Below are 17,180 nucleotides of genomic sequence, written 5' to 3'. Positions count from 1 at the left end.
GTCCGCATCCAGTGTGAAGGTCGAGCCATCCTGCACATTGAACGTGTGCACGTGTACGTGGCTAAAACACCAGTAAAAGCTGTAAATGACCCTTTAGTGATGCAACAACATGTTCGGCAAGTGCTGCGGCGAACCGCCTTCCGCGCATCGGTGATCGCCACCACTGCAACAACATCATCCGGGTCGAACAAAATTGCTGTAGCTGCAGAACCGACGCCAAAACGAAAAATGACAACGCTGGGGGCTCGCACTTCACAACGTCGTGGCAGCCAAGTAGCACTGACTAAGACCGAAAATGATTCTCAGCCAGTATCAGCATTATTTTTCGATCCCCAACGCGCCGAGAAGAGGCGTATTTCGAGGTTATATACTCGGTTTAAGAGCCTGCTTGACGCGCGTGCGAAGTATGTAGCGCCAGAAGAGGAAAAAGATGAAGAGATCAGCGGAAGTACTAACTAATCTTAATAGGCGAATGGTATTCAAGTGGGCGAGTTTCAGCTCGAACGCTGGAGTAAGAGATCGAGCTTGCGCTCAAGTGCAGCCAGCTGGGCGGACAGTCGTTGAATCTCAGCGCTCTCAGTAGAGTTGACCGAGGCAGAATTGAGGGTCGGATAGAGCGCGGCATCGTCTGAGCTGGGGACAACTTGTGGTGTCGGGTCCACTGAAGCTGGATGAACAACGGTCTCGTTTTCACCGTCATCGATCGGATGGTTAAATGCGTTCGCATTTGTTGCACAGTTTTCACGAACTGTGGGCTGCTCACCGTCTTGAGTATCTGCTTCGTTGGAACTAGGAGGGACTAACCCGTCTAGGATGTGCTGGAGTGTAGCGCGAGCTTCATTTTCTTGCAACCTTGCTGACGGGAACATGTCCATCAACATTCGAGGCGTGAGCATAGCGGTTGGTTTTATGGCTTGCTCCAGCATAGCATTCAGCCCGCGCTCGAGAAGGTTGGGTCGGATCCGTCCGCGGAAAACGACATCGGCGCGCCCTAGCTCCCCGATCTCCAATATAACGAGTGGCCCTGTTGTCTGATCAACGCGGGGCGCAGTCTTTGCTGATATTTCTTTCTTGTTTCGATGGGTTCTGCCTTTTACAACATTTTCCAGCCAGCGTAGTAGGTCCCACAGCATTATATCCACGATCCGAAATAGTGACAAATTGTTGGATGTCTTGTAACTCTCGCTGCTCACTTCCGCGTACGCATCCAAGACGATGGCAAGCATCATATTTAACAACACAAGGCTCACAACGATCATATAGCCCCAGTAGTAAAACATACACACTGGAGGGTAAAGCCCCTGAATCGTACTATAATCGAAATTCCCGAATAGCATATTGACGCAGGTTTCCATCGCAGTCTGGAGGGATGAGAAATCCTCAACGCGGTCACCGAAGAGAATTGTGCCGGAGACGGCGAAAGTTACGAAGATCACGATGAAGATCACGAAGAAGGCGCCGAATTGGTGCAATGCATTCGCCACTGTTCGAGTAAGAATACTCAGTCGCGGGTGGAAGCGGAACCTTTTCAGGATCCGCAAACTTAGCAGGAAAACAGCGAGGGTGGCGATCAAGCGCAGCGCCACTGTGAGCTTCGTCACAGACTTAAGCATATCGATGACAGCATACAGTCGCACTGGAGCCTCAGCGTCGGGATCCCAGTCCTTCCCTTCAACAACAAGCGACGCCAAGTTGTTCCGGAAGTTCTTCTGAAACATGAGCAGAACGATCGAGTACCAAACGAAGTAGAAGCCGATAACCACCAAGGTGGAAGCGTGCTCGATGAAGACCCAAACATTTCCGCAGATCACCTTCCGTAGCCCCAATCGACGATTCCGATATATTTTTCTCAGCTGCATGCCGACTGCGAGCAAGAAGAACACCAACACGACAATGTCAGCGGCGAAAGAGATCGACGCGCTGTACGGGTTGGACAGCGCGGGCGTGGTTGATGAACTAGTCTCGACAGACCCGCCTTCCGAGAAGGAGAGCTGCATCTCCGTGACTGCATAACCCTGCAGTTCGCCGTTGTATGTGACGATGGTGATCAGAAGTTCTTCGGTCGAGAAGTCGAGCCAGCTTCCCTCGTTTTTCAGCGCAGTGATCATATCCGCTGCCTCAGTCGCGTTCGTGTCGAAGCTGATTAGCCTTTGAACTGTCGAGGTGTTGGATGTGTCGTAGCAGACCGGATACAAGTTGGCGAGGAACGGCTGCGTCACACACGGGTGGGCTGCCTTTCGCGTGACCTGGAAGTTCACCGCGCCCAGCACCTTGTTGAACATGGCGACGCGCCCCCACCGGTCTTTCGATAGCTCATTGCCGTTGTAGTCCTCGGTGATGAAGACGGCCGGCACGAACGTGTCCGTCAGCCAGGTGAAGACGTCAGAAATGCCGCCGATGTTGTAGAACTTCATGGTCGAGTCGTCCGTGATCGTGTCGCTGCCCGTCGTCGCCAGCGACGATGACACGGCGTAGCCCTGGTCGTACATGACGGTGGCTGGGATGTGTGCGAACAACATCCCCACGAAGGCGCTGAAGTAGAGCACAGGCACGGGAATGCGCCTCACGGCGGCAGCGATCTTGCGGTCGTGGCACAGCGAGTCGTACGCAGCCCGGATCGGCACTTCCAGTGGGCGAGAGGCATCGGCGCTAGCGTCCAGCTTGGCCTGCAAGCTGCCACTCGGCGCCATGCCGCCCGGGGTCAGCTTCTTCATGCCTGCAGTCGATAGGAAGCGTCCTGTTGAGCAGTGGCAGTTGGAAATGGAAACAGTCTACCGGTCGAGAGGGGTTTCGCTCTCGGCGTGACACGAGCTGTTAGGGTCAAAGAGGAACGCGTTGTTGCCTGCTATAGACTCTCCTCTCTCTCCTCTCTCGAGCCGCTTCACTCTTCCTTGCTGCTGCGCTTCATCTTCGTCTTCAGCTTCGGCTCCTTCGACTTGGTCTCTCCTCTCTGCAGCAGCCACTTGAGTCCGCCGACCAGCACGAACGCGAGCGCCGAGAAGACGGCGACCCACTTGGTCCGGGTGAGGGCGCTCACGACGCCCTCGAGCGCCTGCCAGCGCTGCGGGAAGAGCCTCAGCAGCTGCAGGATGGAGACGTTCTCAACCACGTCGCACAGCGCCGCGAGCACCGGCAGCATCCACACCAGGCGGCGACGCGGCCACAGGCGCCGCAGCAATCCCAGCAGCGCCGTCGAGTAGATGAGCGGGAAGAGCAGCAGGTCGAACGCGTAGAAGTCCCGGTAGAGCGCTCTACCGGGCGCCCCGAGGCACTCCAGGTGCGGGAAGATGGCGTCGGCCGCCAGCCACAGCACGCTGTCCAGCACGCCGCTGCACTGCGGCGGCAGCTCGCGGATCCACTGCTTCTCCAGCTGCAGCAGCAGCAGGAACGACGGCACGAGCGCGCCCAGCGCCGCCGCGAACAAGTGCGACTCCAGCGTCATGGGCCAGGTGGACGGTAGTACGGTAGTACGGTAGTATGGGAGGCGTAGGCTAGTGCAACGCGGGACAAGTAGTACTGGTATGTGGACTTATGGGTAGAACAGAGCTTTAGTAGTAGCGTGGTCGGTGGCAGTAGAGCCCGTAGCGTTGGTGCGAGTCCTCCTCGAGCTGCAGCGGCGCGTACTCGCACAGCGTCGACGGGTGCTGCAGCCCCGGCGCCCACTGGAGCACTGGGAAGCCCATGGCGGCCACCGCCTTCTCCACCGACGACGTGGGTCGGTGGCACTCTCGTTGGACGCTGCAGGGTCTAGCAGTTGTGGGAGCTGCCTGCGTCTCCGGCTTCTGGACGTGGTCGAAGACTTCGGGCGACGCCGACGAGTCGAAGGCGTTGAAGCCCACGCGCATCTCGGTGCCCGCCGGTTCAGGCCAGCGACCGTCTTCGTGCTGGCAGCTCAGCACCGTCAGCCGCTGCTGCTGCCGCTTGGCCGACGTTTTCCGTCTGCGCTCGTCCGAGTCCTCGGTCCAGGCGGATGGGGCCGAGCTCTGCGGCGGCAACGCGCGCGACAGCAAACGCTGCCGCGCTCGATAGCGCTCGATCTCGGAGGCCTCTTCGCCGAAGGCAGACGCGAGCCCGAGCGCGGAGAGCTGGAGCATGGCGGCGTAAACCACCTCCGATTCAGAAATGAGCGGAGGACGCGGAAGCACATGCAAAACACGGCGACACCCAGCGCGGCGGTGATTGGCATGCGGCGCCACTCAATCAAAGCGGGCCACGACTTCAGCGGCGACTGTACGCTAGTGCCCGACACGCACAACCGTTCACTTCAATTGCGCCACGATGAGACTGACCAATCTTGAGGATAGCAGTACTTTGTAAGCTACATGTTTGGCGTCATTGCGAACTGTAACAAGGCGTCCACGTTGCTGGGCAAAACATGTTTAATGATGACAACGCTTGAGATTGTTGATTCCCGGAAAGGCTGGTGTGTTCGCGGGCCGTCGTGCGTATGGTATGGTGCGGCGGCCTTCGGAGAAAAGTATGGTTCGGCTGACAATGTCCTGGATTGCTGGCGTGACCTCGTCAAGAACGGATTCAACTACGCTGGTGAGGACTACCTTAAAACAACGACTAGCATGCGTAGGGAATGCGAATACTAACCACTTTATCTTCTAACTTGCAGTGCTGGCAACAGCCTTCGCAGCCCAGCATAGGGCAGCTCTGGTAAACGTCCACGCTGAATGCGTCAGTGGACAGCATAAGCAGCAAACTGGCATCATAGCGTTCGACCGTTCGACCGAATGAACCGCAGACGCAATATACGCCCGGACAGAAAGTCCATACCCGCGCCAGAGACCGTCCACCACGCCCGTTTTGACGGCCGACACAAAAGTTGGCTCGACGCCAGGTAGTCAGCATTGGGCGCAGCACTCCGCCATCCCCACCGTCCTGCGCGCCACGAGCGCGTCGGACGCTGCGGCTGCGGGAGACTCGCCGGCCAGACTGGCGACGTGGGTGACTCTGCTGCGCGCGGCTCTGCGGCGCTGCGTGATGGCGCCCGTGTCCCCGCCGCCGCCGCCCACGCGCAAGCGCAGCCAGCCGCGCGAGGAGACCATCCAGCAGCACGCGGCGCCGTGTCTGGGCGTGGCGCCCGTCGTCAAGAAGCGGCGCGCCACGGCTGAGGAGCAGGAGCAGCAGCAAGAGCAGGAGCAGGAGCAGGAGCAGCCTACACTTGAAGAGCAGCAGCTGGACGGCGCCCCCGAGGGCGAGCTCTTCCTCGTGGAGGTCAAGACGCGCGACGAGCTGCTGGCGAGCGCGGACGCCGCCGCCGAGGCCCAGACGCTCCGCGAGCTGCTGCAACTTAAGGCCCAGCACCTGCAACAGCAGCAACATGCTGCCGAGGACGCGGACGTGGCGTGGGGCCGCGAGTTCGCGGCGCTGGACTCGCTGCGCCGCCTCGCCCAGCACCACCAGGACCAGGCCCGGCAGCTGCTGTGAGTCGACGGAGGCTCCTCTGTCTGTCTGTCTTGCTGTCAGAGCTGCTGACGAGTCTGTTGCTGTTGTGGACAGGGAGGACGGCGCGCTGCTGACGCTGGTGCTGCCGGCGGCGTCGAGTCTGCGCTCGGCCGTGGCCAGGAACGCGCTGCTGTGCGTGCAGGACCTGGTGCTCGGGCTCAAGGCCGAGACGGCCGCGCGCTTCGACGACGTGGTCCCCGTGCTGCTGAACCGCGCGTGCTCCGAGAAGCAGTTCCTCCGGGACCTGGCCAGGCACGTGCTGGACACGGCGCTCGCGGCGGGCAAGGACGAGCAGTTCCTGCGGCCGCTGCTGGCCACCAGCACGGCGGAGAAGAACGCGCAGGTTGTCAGCGTGGTACGTGGCGGCGCACGGTGCTGCGTGTTTTTGATCTGACGCTCGGGAGTACACGCAGGCGGGCTTGTACGTGACCAAGTGCGTCATCCGGATGGACCGCGAGCTGCTGCGCACGTTCGTGCTGGAGACGCGCGGCTCGTTCTTCGACGAGATGGCCGCCTTCCTCAACTGCAAAGTGGTGGAGTGCAAGGCAGCCACGCGCCGCAGTTGCCAGCACACGCGGCGGGTCCTCGGGGTAATGCAACGCTAGTTGGTGGCACTCGTGTGTACTGAGCTGTCCATGTTAACTGATCGTTTCTTGTGACAGAACGAGGCGTTCGTCGCGCTGGTCAAGGAGAAGCTGAGCGGCACCGCCCAACTGGACGTGCTGAAGGCGTCGGAGATCCGCAAGACCCCCAAGCCTGGGCACGCCAAGTCGGGAATCCGCGAGCGCATGCTGCAGATGAAGAAGCAACAGCAACAGCAGAAGAAGGTGCAAAGCGGGGGGAACGACATCTCGGTTGTCGTCGTCGCGCCTCCACGATCGAGGTCCGCATCAACACAGCAGACGCCGTCGTTATGACCACAACGCTGGGGTGGATTATTATGAAGATCTTCCCGTCCTGTAACTCGCTGTGTTTGGTGTCTCCATTCGTGTTGATTGCTGTGCTGCTGGATATGGCGGTTTCCCTGTTAGACTCTGGCCGTCCATTCGTAGTAGACCCCGCGCCTCCTTGAGCCTCAGCAAGTGCAGCCCCGTACCTGCTCCCGTGATGGCACGCCGACCAAGCCACCAACGCATTCGCCGCGACTCGTTACAGTTGCAACGGGATGGGAGTGGGGGTGCAAGCTTCTACGGGTATGTGAACGAACTACGCAACGCTTTCGACCCCCACTCCGGGCTGCTCAAGAGCTGGCACCAGATTCTATTTGGCTGTCTGCTGTACGAGGCTTTCTTGCTGCCTTTCGCTTCGACGTTCGCAGTCAAGTTTGCTCTGCCGACGTCGACGGTGGCGTTCCGTGCCTTCTACGCGGCGGAAGTGCTCTTCCTCGCGGACTTTTACGTCAAGCTGAACACGGGGTTTTATGAGGCCGGCAACATCCACCGAGACACGCGCAAGGTGCGAGCCAAGTACCTCAAGTCATTCGGCTTCTTGCTCGACGTCGTGGCCATCATACCGCTGTCGATAATCCTGCCTACGCCTATGGTCCCTGTTCCTTCGACTACTTCCGAGACAGCTTGCTGGCCTGGATGGTACGAGTTCCACAAAGTCCTGCGCGTTTGGCGCTTGCCTGGCTACTTCTCCAACCTGGACGACGTGTACGCGAAGTACTTCCGCGCTCTCAAGCTGTTCAAGGTGCTAGTCGCTACGGCATTCGTGGCTCACTTCATAGCGTGCTGTCGATTTGCTATGGGCTGGAAGAGTGGTGTTGCAGACGCCTCAAACCCTTGGTTGCCCTCAGCAGCGCTGGGGAGTAAGCCCTTGGCTACCCAGTACGTTGGCGCGTTGTTCTGGAGTGTGGGGCTGCTTACCGGGTCCTTTGAGGGGGCCTTGCCCCGCGGCAACACGGAGTTCGCGTTCACGCTCGCTGCTGTATTGCTGGGGTTTATGCTGTTCATTTACTCCAGCGCAACCTTGTTCATGCTGTCAAAGTCGGAAAGCAATCAAACTGTTCTGGCACAGGCACGAATCAACCAATTGCGCCACCTTCTTACCTTCCACCACGTACCCGAGTCGCTGCAGGTGCAGGCTGTCGAGTACCTCAAGCGCCACTACACGGACGCCGAGTCGAACGACCGCGAGGTCGTCAAACTGCTGTGTCCGTCTATCACGAAGGATATCCAGGTGGAGCTTCTGAAGGACATGGTCGGTCGGATCCCGCTGTTCCGCGATTGCAACCAGCAATTCATTGTCGCGCTCACAAGTCTGCTAGAGATGACCAGCTTCCCAGCGCATGTCACGCTCTTTGAGGCTGGCGACCGAGGGGACTACATGTACGTTGTGAACTCCGGTGTGCTGCACATTCTGGTGAACGGTGTGAAAGTTCGCGAGCTTCGTGTAGGAGCCTTCTTCGGAGAAATATCGGTGTTCTCGAAGCGACCGAGATCTGCGGCGGTCGTGACCACTTCGTATTGTACTCTTTATCGTCTGTCCCGCTTCCACATTGAGCGTGTGCTCGAAGGCTACCCACACTACGCTGCCCAGATAGCTGCAGCGATCGACGAGATGGTCAACGAGAGAGATGCAAGAGCCGCACAAGGACAAGAAGCCGAAGAGTTCATGCTCACTACGTTGTATCAACTGTCTACTTCATCGCCGGTGAAAATACAGCGTCGATCACTACGCGATCGAGCTAAGAGGGCGGTAAGTTTACGGCGAAGCAAATCTACACGAGTCGTGTCTGCTTCACGGCACGCCGAGTACGATGGGGGTACCATCTCCGTGAGCGAGAAGCGAGCTATCAATTTCCAGCCCACACCTATTTTGCTACCGCCCAAGGTCGCCCCGAAGAAGAGCCCCACCGGGAAGATGATACGCAGTCAGTCAGCATACGCTCGCCGATTATCGTCGGGGGTGAACTTGTGGCCTCACCGTGCTTTGAGTGTGAAGAGTACAAATGGTAACCATGGAGATAGCATGCAAGGGTTTTATGACAATCTGGCACGGCGACGTGCAACACAGTTCCAAGCGGGCGACATATTGTCTAAACTGCTATCACGGCTTCTGATGCAGAGGGTGATCGATCACACCGCAATGTGGCGGATGTACTGGCTGATTGCGCTGCAGGTTCACTTGGCAGCGAACTGGTTCGTCGCACCGCTCTTGCTTGCATTCCCTGTATTGGATCGTCCTAGCACTCAGGCCAGCGTAAACACTACGTTTGCCATGCTGGATATCCTGTTAGTATTTGATATATACTTGAACTTCCACTTGACCTACACCGCGGGCCGTAAGAAGATTGTGCTGAATTCGCTCACGGCGAAGCACTACTTGAGTGGTTCATTCATTCCAGACTTACTTTGCCTACTACCATACCGCCTAATGGTACCTCTCAGCGCTGCACCGATATTGACAACACACCCGGCGTTGCTGCGACTTCCACGGCTGCTACGGGTCTGGCATATTCGAGGCCACTTGAGGGAATGGGAAAACGCCTTTCGGCTCAGCAACACTTGGTGGTTGGTATGTGCTGGAATCGCGTATTTGCTGCTGTTGCACATTGTGACGTGTCTATATTTCAGCTTCACGTACGTTGAAGGCTTTGGCAGTACGAGCGACAACGAGCACCCGTGGCTACCATCAAGTGAACTGGAGTTGCGCCGCTACGTTGACCCTAACGGAGTACCGTACTACACAGGGGGTTCGACCAACGTATCACTCACCGACGCGGAAGTGCGAAACATAGCCAGTATGCAGTATATGCGCTCGCTTTACTTTGGAGCCACGATGCTCACGACGCTGGGCAAGACGGTCGAACCTTCGTCTGCGTTGCAGTACTCGGCCACGCTGGTTTTGATGCTGTGCGGCTTTTTTTCGTTGGCATTGATGATTGATAGCGTTCAGAAGAGACTCACCGCGTCAGCCTTTGAGCAAAAGGAGTTTCTGGTGACACGTACGCGGGTTCAGCAGTTTATCAATTCACAAACTGCACCTACCGCAGTTCACCAGCGTGCGAAATCTTTCTTGGAGTTTTGGTGGTCTTGCCACCGTGGTGCCATTGCAAGCGAGCTGCTAAGTGAGCTACCCGAGGCTATCAAACGACCGGTGGTGCGTAGCATGTGCCAGCCCGCACTACGGACGCTATCGTTGCTTGCCGATGTACGACCGTGTCTGGATGCACTGGAGCAGGTGTTCATCGACAATATTCGCTTCATCCTTTACGGGCAAGGTGAAATTATCTACCGGCAGGGGGACTACGCCAGTGGTCTATTTTTCCTGCTTGAGGGCGAGCTCATCGTCATCGTTAATGGCGGCATGCCTCGAACACTTGTAAAGGGAGGGTTTATTGGCACTGCCGCGCTAAATCTCAGTGAGACGTCTGTGAGCTACGCTGAGCGCGTGACAGCAGCAAGTGGTTGTATCCTCATTTTCATATCGAGAGAGAATTTGAATGGGATGCACAAGGTTTTCCCCTCCTTTTCGATGGCGCTTCGAGCACTGGAGAAGCGGTTGGAAGGGGCGAAGCTGCCCCGTGCACAGCATGACTACAACAGTACGCGTGAACGTTCTTCTAGTGGAGCCCTGCGTCCAATGCCTGTATCTAAACCATTGACATATGAGATGAAAGTGCTGCGGTATCTGGACCTCGATGATGTCATATTCGACCCGGATGAAAACATCGCAGCAGTGTGGGAACTTTGGACTTTTTGTCTGATCATTGCATTGTATTTGAAAGTCGTTGAAGACATTACAACGGGAGTCGAGAGCAGCCACGTGATCAATTCGGAGGTCGTTGCTGTGATTATTGAGATTTTCTTCGCGCTTGACTTTTACTTCCAGTCGCGTCTGGGCTACTATGAGTATGGCAACAAAATCATGGATCTCGTGGCGATTCGGAAGCGTTTCTTTCGTTCGCATCGTTGTTACTGTGCAGCTCTCGCACTTTTCCCGCTATATGTCGTGAATTGGATGCTGGGTTCCGCGCATCGATATGAACTTTTTAGTGTCAATAAGTTGCTGCGCTTATTTCGTGCTCCTATTATATTCGCGAAGCTTGAAAGTAAGTATCTCAACCGCACCGTGCAGTTGCGGTTGGCGAAGCTGGTTATCGTGTCACTCGTTATGTCCCACTTGTTTGGCTGCATCTGGCTTAACTTCAAAGACCCGGGCTTTCAAAACGCGTGGATGCCATCGCCATCTCTCACAAAAGCAGATCCAGGAACACAATACTCGGCATTGTTGTTCTGGTCCTTCGGCATAATGTCGCACTCGAATTCCGGAGAACTGCCGAAATCAGTGGAACAGTGTTTCTTCACCGTCGTAGTACTACTTGGAGGCGCCTTCCTTTTTGCTTTCGTGATAGGAAATATATCGGATGTGGTGGAGCTTGTAGATGCTGACTCGCGCGAGTTCAATGCCAAGCTCAGCTGTCTGAGGTTGTTGCTCGGACACTTCCACCTCCCGCTCGCAATAGAAGAGCAACTCAAGACTTATTTCTTCTTCCAGCGATATCATACGATCACTCAGGAGTATCTCTTGGAGCGCTGCTTGCCACCATCCCTTCTCACCGAAATTCGACTTGTTCACCTACAGCCCATGATCGTGAAAGTTGGTTTCCTTGCCGGTATGGAGGGATCTGTGACGCGGATGTTAGTCGCTCAGTTCGTTCAGGCTCTCACTGTCAAAGACCAGTACGTTTTCCGGTTGGGTGAAGAAGGAAGCGATATGTTTTTCGTATTCACCGGAATTGTGGAAGTCTTGGTGCCGCTCGAAACGCTGCAACGCCGCCAGTCAAATGACATGAAACTGTTTTCGCTGGGTTCTCCTTCTCGGTCTTCGTTCCGTACAGTCTTCCCCACCCTGGACCCGTCAAAGCTGCAGGCCAAGGGCCAGCTGAAAAAAGTGAACGAGCTTACTAGCGGCTCGTATTTTGGCGAGGTCTCTTTGTTCACGAGTAAGCCTCGCAGTGCTCATGCTCGTTCGAAAACATCCTGTGTCCTCTACAAACTTTCAAGGCGGTCGCTCGAGCTCGTATTTGAAAGGTATCCAGACTGGAAGCGCAAGGTACTCAAAATTGTCAACATCCAGCAGGAACAGCAGCTTTTGAGAAATCTCTACATGGAGGAGCAGCTTGATATCGCTGCGAATACCACGAAAAACATGCTGAACCATGTCGACGTTCTTGGTGACAGTGCGAACATAGGTCAAGCTAATAACGATCGCAACAGGTCAATGAGGAGTTCGGTAGGCAGTTTCTCGGAACGAACTACCTCTGGACCACTACGACAACGTAACACGAGCACGAGACCTGTAGGCATAACCGCACTGAAGAGCGCAGGCTCCTTTTTCTCGTCCTACAAGGCACAGCGTTCAGCGTCAACCAACATGGCGGTCTTGCAGATAAGTTCAAGGAAGAAGTCTGTGCTTTGGGTCGACATGCTTTTGCAGTGTACCGATGCGCAGAGCGCATTTCATATCCAATGGCTCAAGATAATTGCCGCGAGCACGATCTACATGGCACTCGCCATTCCGTACCGAAACTCATTTGACGCGCTGGAGCGTTTGGGTCCGTTCCCTATCGCCGCACGAGTCATCGAGTTGACATGTGAAGTTCTGTTCGGCTGGGATATCTGGGTGCACTGGAACCTGAAGGATGGCCTCGAGTCTATGGAGCTCTACGAAAGCAAACAGCGCGATGCGTATCAGAAGGAGCGTCTGTGGATCGATATTGTGGCAGCTATCCCGATCGATCACTTTTTGTCGGACTTTTATCAATCGCCACTGCTGTGCATGAATCGATGCCTGAAGCTTTTCAACTTCCCGCATTACATGAAGGAGATCAACCGGCGCAGCGTGGCGTACGAGAAGTACCGCTTTTGGACACTCTGGGTCTTGTTCTTCGTTCTCTTGCACTGGTGTGCGTGCGCCTATTTTTCCTTAGCATCAGCTACAGTCAGCTCGGATACGGCAGGAAGTGAGAGTTGCTGGGACAATTGGTCTCCGCCACGTAGCGCACTGAGCATTTCCTGGACGGACCCATCCTTGGACTTACTCATGCTTCGATTCCTGCGTGGGTTATTCTTCGCTTCCACCGCTTTCATCAAGAAAGGAAAAGTCTTCGAACCAAGTGACCACACCGACTACCTATTCACCCTTTTCGTAGACTTTGTCGGCCTCGTGACGATGGCATTCATGATCGGGGAAATGGCAAACCTCTACATCTCGTACATTAGTAATGAAGTGGAATTCCGAAAGAATCATATTGCAGTGGAGTTATACCTGGAGCGCTGGCACATTACAGGGAAGCTGCGTGCTCGGTGTCACGCATTTTTGTCGTCGTTATGGAGCTCTCACCGAGGCGTGAACTACCAGGCTATCTTCGATGAGATTCCGCTAGTCATTCGGACGGAGTCGATCCTGCACATCGCCAACTTACCATTGCGTGCTTTCATCAATAGCGTTTTCCGGCCTTTTGCCACTGCTCACCCTCACGACCGAGACGTGGAAGCACTTACACGTTCAATCGCCCAGCATCTCAAGTACGAAGGCTACCCTCGCGACGAATGCGTACTAGTGGAAGGAAGAGTCTCGAACGAGATGTACTTCGTCGTCAAAGGCCACTTAATTGCTACCACCAGCGCTGATCGCCCAGAACACTCGATTCGATCCGACCAGCACTACAAGAAGGGAGACTTCTTCGGGGAGCACGGTCTGCTGGGATATTCTGTCGGAGTGTGCACAGTCAAGACTGTATGTGCATGTGACTTGCTGTCGCTCAGCTCTGAATCGTTGTTGGAAGTGATTCTTTCACGGCCAATTTTCCAGGCTGCGTTGAGCATTGCTGTTGAAGGGTATCGAGAGCTCTACAAGCGCACGCGGTTGATGGATGCAACGTCGACCAAAGAGGACACAGCGAGCGCCGAAAACGACTGGGGTGTAGAGCTGTTCCGGATCCTGGACGCTCGACGGAAGCTTTGGCTTGACGAAGCTCTGGCGTTCAAGGCAGCGGACAGCGACAGTGATGGACCAGTGAACGAACCATGGACAGTCTCCTGCTTCAAGCCAGGCCAGGAAATGGGGCTCGTGACGATCTCAACGCCGTCCTCGTGTATGAAGGTGTTTGAGAAGCTGATTCGACTTATTGCCACACGAGGGACGCTGGACATGAAACACTTGCAATCGGCGACGCAGTTCCAGGAGACGTTGCCTATCATGGCTGCCGACCTCAACACCCACCGCAGCAACTTGTCAATGACGGAGAAGTCAGACAGCAGCAAGCGGAGCAGTCATAGAAAACCCTACATCTAATCATCACAAGCAGGAGTAGCACACGCGTGCACATTGATAAAACGAATCTACTTCAATGCACCCGTGCAACTCCGACCAGTATCTAGTTATCGTCGACGACGCACCCGCGCAGGCCTGCCTCCAACTCGTCCTTACGCAAGTGGAGGCCGATGAAGACCACCTGCGTGACGCGACCTCCTTTCTCACTGAGTTCGCCTTCCTTCCAGCGTTCTTCTGACGCGTACACCTCGAACAGCTCGTGCACAGCCTGCAGAATAAACTTGTTAGGCTCGCCTGATACTGCCACAACACCTTTCACACGGAAAAGCTTCTGATGCTTCGCAGCATCTGATCCCGTTGTGATCTCCTCTTCGTCCTGTCCCCAGAGCAGCTCTCCGAGCCACCTCTCCAGTTTGTCCTGGTCCAGCGGGCCGTCTCGAACGCGCACGCACGTGGTCTGCATGCCACCGGTGTGCGTGGCGTGGTCGTGCCGCTCGTCGCCACAGTTCTCGTGGTCGTGGTCCCTCTGCTGCTGCTCTCTGGCAACCAGCAGCGCGTGCAGCTCCTGCTCCACCTGCTCGGCCCTGCTCGTGGTGAAGCTCTTGATGTTGAGGATGTCGTCCAGGTCGACGATGGAGCGCTCGGTCCAGCGCACGCTGGCCACGCCGTTGACCTGCCTGGCTCTGTGCTCGATCTGCCGCCTCCTGTCCGGGTCCTGCACCAGGTCGCCCTTGTTGAGCAGCACGCGGTCCGCGTAGGCCAGCTGGGCCGCCGCCTCGCGCTGCGTGTCCGGGTGGTCGAGGTGGAAGTCGAGCCTTGGCGCGTCCACGAGCGTGACGATGCCGTCCAGGAAGATGCGGCCCTCCAGCTCGTCGTCCACCCAGAAGATGCTGGCCACCTTGCCCGGGTCGGCCATGCCCGTGGTCTCCACGAGGATGTAGTCGAAGCGGTCGCGGCGCTCCAGCAGCTTCTCCAGCGTGTTCACCAGGTCGCTGCGCACGGAGCAGCACACGCAGCCGTTGCTGAGCTCGTAGAAGCCGTCCATCACGTCGCCGGCGCCGTCCTTGGCCACGAGGCTCTCGACGCCCACCTCCTCGCCGAACTCGTTCTCGATCACGGCGATGCGCTTGCCGTGCTGCGCCTGCAGGATGTACTTGAGCAGCGTCGTCTTGCCCGCGCCCAGGAAGCCCGACAGGATCGTCACGGGGATCAGCGGCGCAGACGCAGCGGCAGCGGCAGAAGCAGAAGCTGCTTCGAGCGCGGGCGGCGCGTCCTCCATCGTGAGCTCTTGATGCGCTCGAGTGCGGAATTCGGAGTGATGGTCCTCTGGGTGGGCATGTCGCACTTAGCAGGGGTGGAAGGGAGCGTAAACGTTGGTGTGGCACTCGTGTGCGCCACACCACGAAACGAAAATCCCGAAAAGCTCCGCAAACGCCAAAGAGGGAGAAGCGAGCGGATCTGATAAGAGGGAGCGGCCCACGATGGTCAAGAAAGTCGGTACGTGGCTGGCGCTGCAGTGCCAAGCGCGTCTCTCTCTCGCTCTCTGCGTGTATTGCGTGCTCTGCGCGCTGTTTGCGGGCTCTGACGCGCGCGCTGTGTGGCCTCACAGGGAAGTACGAGATCGGCAAGACGCTGGGCGAAGGAACCTTCGGAAAGTGAGTCGTGGTCCGCCCTCTGGAAGCGAGTATCGCCGTGTGGAGGGCGCAGGTTCTAATGGAGTTGCTGCGCGCAGAGTCAAGTATGCGGTGAACACGGAGACGGACGAGCGCGTGGCCATCAAGGTGCTGGACAAGGAGAAGATCCAGAAGCAGAACATGGGCGCGCAGATCAAGAAGGAGATCTCCATCATGAAGATGGTGCGCCACAAGCACGTGGTGGTGCTCAAGGAGGTGCTGGCCAGCCGCACCAAGATCTTCATCGTGCTGGAGCTCATCACGGGCGGCGAGCTCTTCGACAAGATCGTGAGCGAAGGAAGGCGCGTGCATTAATCTTTCGGCGGTGCACGAGATGGTGCAGGATCCCCCTTTGTGCTGACTCATTTGGGCGATCTGTTGCGGTGCTGCAGGTTCAGCGAGGAGACTGCGCGCTTCTACTTCCGCCAGCTCGTGGACGGCGTGCAGTACTGCCACGAGAACGGCGTCTGCCATCGCGACCTCAAGCCTGGTGCGTTGTCTCTTACTTAATTGTGTGAGTGCACAGCAGATTGATTGATTGACCGTGACTTGTCAACGCAGAGAACTTGCTGCTGGACGAGAATGGAGACCTGAAGATCTCGGACTTTGGTCTCTCGGCGCTGTACGAGGGCGGCGGCCCGGACGGCCCCGAGAGCTCGCGCGCATCGCTGCTGCACACGACGTGCGGAACGCCCAACTACGTGGCTCCTGAAGTCCTGGCCGACAAGGGCTACGACGGTCGCGCCGCCGATGTGTGGTCCATGGGCGTTATCCTGTATGTGCTGCTGGCTGGATTCTTGCCGTTCGATGAGCCGACGATGTCGGCGCTGTTCCGCAAGATTCAGAAGGCCGAGTTCTCGTACCCGAGCTGGTTCACCCCGCGCGTCAAAGCGCTGCTGAACCGCATTCTCGTGCCTGATCCGGAGACGCGAATTACCATCAAGGAGATCCTGCGTGATGAGTGGTTTGTGAACGCGAACGGCTCGGACGAGCAGGTTGCCCCGGCTGCTGGGCCGGGCACGATTAGCGCGGAGTTGGCGGCTGCTCCGGTGCCGAGCCCCCTCGATCACATGACTATCAAGCCCAGCCAGGCCGACCTGGACGCGGCTATCCTGGAGCACCAGGACGAGATTAACTCGGGCAAGAAGGAGAAGCCGGACGGCGGCCTGAAGGTGATGAACGCATTCGACCTGATCAACATGTGTGGCGGCATGGCTCTGAACCGCATGTTCCAGAGCAATGACGAGAAGCGGGTGAAGCGGTCGACGCAGTTCACGTCAACTATCCCGGCGGCGAGCATCATGACTCGCCTAACGGGCCACTTGGAGAGCCTCCACTGCGAGATCAACGTGGAGAACTCGTCCAAGGTGAAGGCTGTGTTGCAGACACCCAAGGGTGCCGTCGGCGTTGTGATCCAGATCTTCATGCTCGCAGACAGCCTCCATTTGGTGGAGGTGCGTCGTGGCAAGGGCGATATCTTCGAGTACCACAAGTTCTACACGCAGTTGAACGAGCAGATGAAGGATCTGATTGCGGCTGGCAGCAGCTAAGTGTGGCGTTGCTCGAAATGGTAGCAAGTATTCGTAGTGCTGACGCGTTGGCAGCACGAGAGAGACCAGTGCAGGGATCTCTAGGATTTCTCTTTTCATCTTTCATGTTCTACGGGGAGAATACACATACGAATCGCTATTGACTATTGCTCAATTCGCCATGTTGATCTTAGTGGTGACAGACATCGCGTCTGCTTTCCTCTTGACGTGGCAACGACGT

At 56.8% G+C, this 17,180-nt stretch overlaps 6 protein-coding genes across 7 annotated transcripts; 2 read left to right on the top strand and 4 right to left on the bottom strand.

The window, feature by feature from the left end:
• Nucleotides 1-494: 494 nt before the first annotated feature.
• On the bottom strand, nt 495-2,714 carry IUM83_04954 (Polycystic kidney disease 2 1 protein; the record flags this gene model as incomplete). The annotated part of the gene is made up of 1 exon (XM_067929060.1): nt 495-2,714. The coding sequence occupies one exon, from the start codon at nt 2,712-2,714 to the stop codon at nt 495-497; it is 2,220 nt and encodes a 739-aa protein (XP_067794595.1).
• A 167-nt stretch (nt 2,715-2,881) lies between these two features.
• On the bottom strand, nt 2,882-3,442 carry IUM83_04953 (uncharacterized protein; the record flags this gene model as incomplete). Its single annotated transcript, XM_067929059.1, has 1 exon — nt 2,882-3,442. One exon carries the CDS (start codon nt 3,440-3,442, stop codon nt 2,882-2,884), a length of 561 nt encoding a protein of 186 aa, XP_067794843.1.
• Nucleotides 3,443-3,548: 106 nt separating this feature from the next.
• Nucleotides 3,549-4,094, bottom strand: IUM83_04952 (uncharacterized protein; the record flags this gene model as incomplete). Its single annotated transcript, XM_067929058.1, has 1 exon — nt 3,549-4,094. One exon carries the CDS (start codon nt 4,092-4,094, stop codon nt 3,549-3,551), a length of 546 nt encoding a protein of 181 aa, XP_067794594.1.
• A 793-nt stretch (nt 4,095-4,887) lies between these two features.
• On the top strand, nt 4,888-13,758 carry IUM83_04951 (Voltage-gated Ion Channel (VIC) Superfamily; the record flags this gene model as incomplete). Of its 2 annotated transcripts, none has more annotated exons than XM_067929057.1 (6): nt 4,888-5,432; nt 5,509-5,797; nt 5,868-6,044; nt 6,117-6,337; nt 6,486-7,784; nt 9,033-13,758. In XM_067929057.1, the coding sequence occupies 6 exons, from the start codon at nt 4,888-4,890 to the stop codon at nt 13,756-13,758; spliced, it is 7,257 nt and encodes a 2,418-aa protein (XP_067794839.1). The 2 variants fall into 2 exon arrangements, with proteins under 2 accessions (XP_067794839.1, XP_067794840.1); XM_067929056.1 differs by having other exon boundaries at nt 5,509-5,809.
• An 82-nt stretch (nt 13,759-13,840) lies between these two features.
• Nucleotides 13,841-15,016, bottom strand: IUM83_04950 (Cobalamin synthesis protein; the record flags this gene model as incomplete). The annotated part of the gene is made up of 1 exon (XM_067929055.1): nt 13,841-15,016. One exon carries the CDS (start codon nt 15,014-15,016, stop codon nt 13,841-13,843), a length of 1,176 nt encoding a protein of 391 aa, XP_067794838.1.
• Nucleotides 15,017-15,218: 202 nt separating this feature from the next.
• On the top strand, nt 15,219-16,960 carry IUM83_04949 (CAMK/CAMKL/AMPK protein kinase; the record flags this gene model as incomplete). The annotated part of the gene is made up of 5 exons (XM_067929054.1): nt 15,219-15,234; nt 15,347-15,392; nt 15,470-15,712; nt 15,803-15,900; nt 15,972-16,960. The coding sequence occupies 5 exons, from the start codon at nt 15,219-15,221 to the stop codon at nt 16,958-16,960; spliced, it is 1,392 nt and encodes a 463-aa protein (XP_067794706.1).
• Between the last annotated feature and the right edge of the window lie 220 nt (nt 16,961-17,180).

Source organism: Phytophthora cinnamomi (assembly GCF_018691715.1).
Source record: "Phytophthora cinnamomi strain GKB4 chromosome Unknown Contig23, whole genome shotgun sequence".
NCBI classification, from domain to species: domain Eukaryota; phylum Oomycota; class Peronosporomycetes; order Peronosporales; family Peronosporaceae; genus Phytophthora; species Phytophthora cinnamomi.
This window is presented reverse-complemented; position numbering and strand designations above follow the sequence as displayed.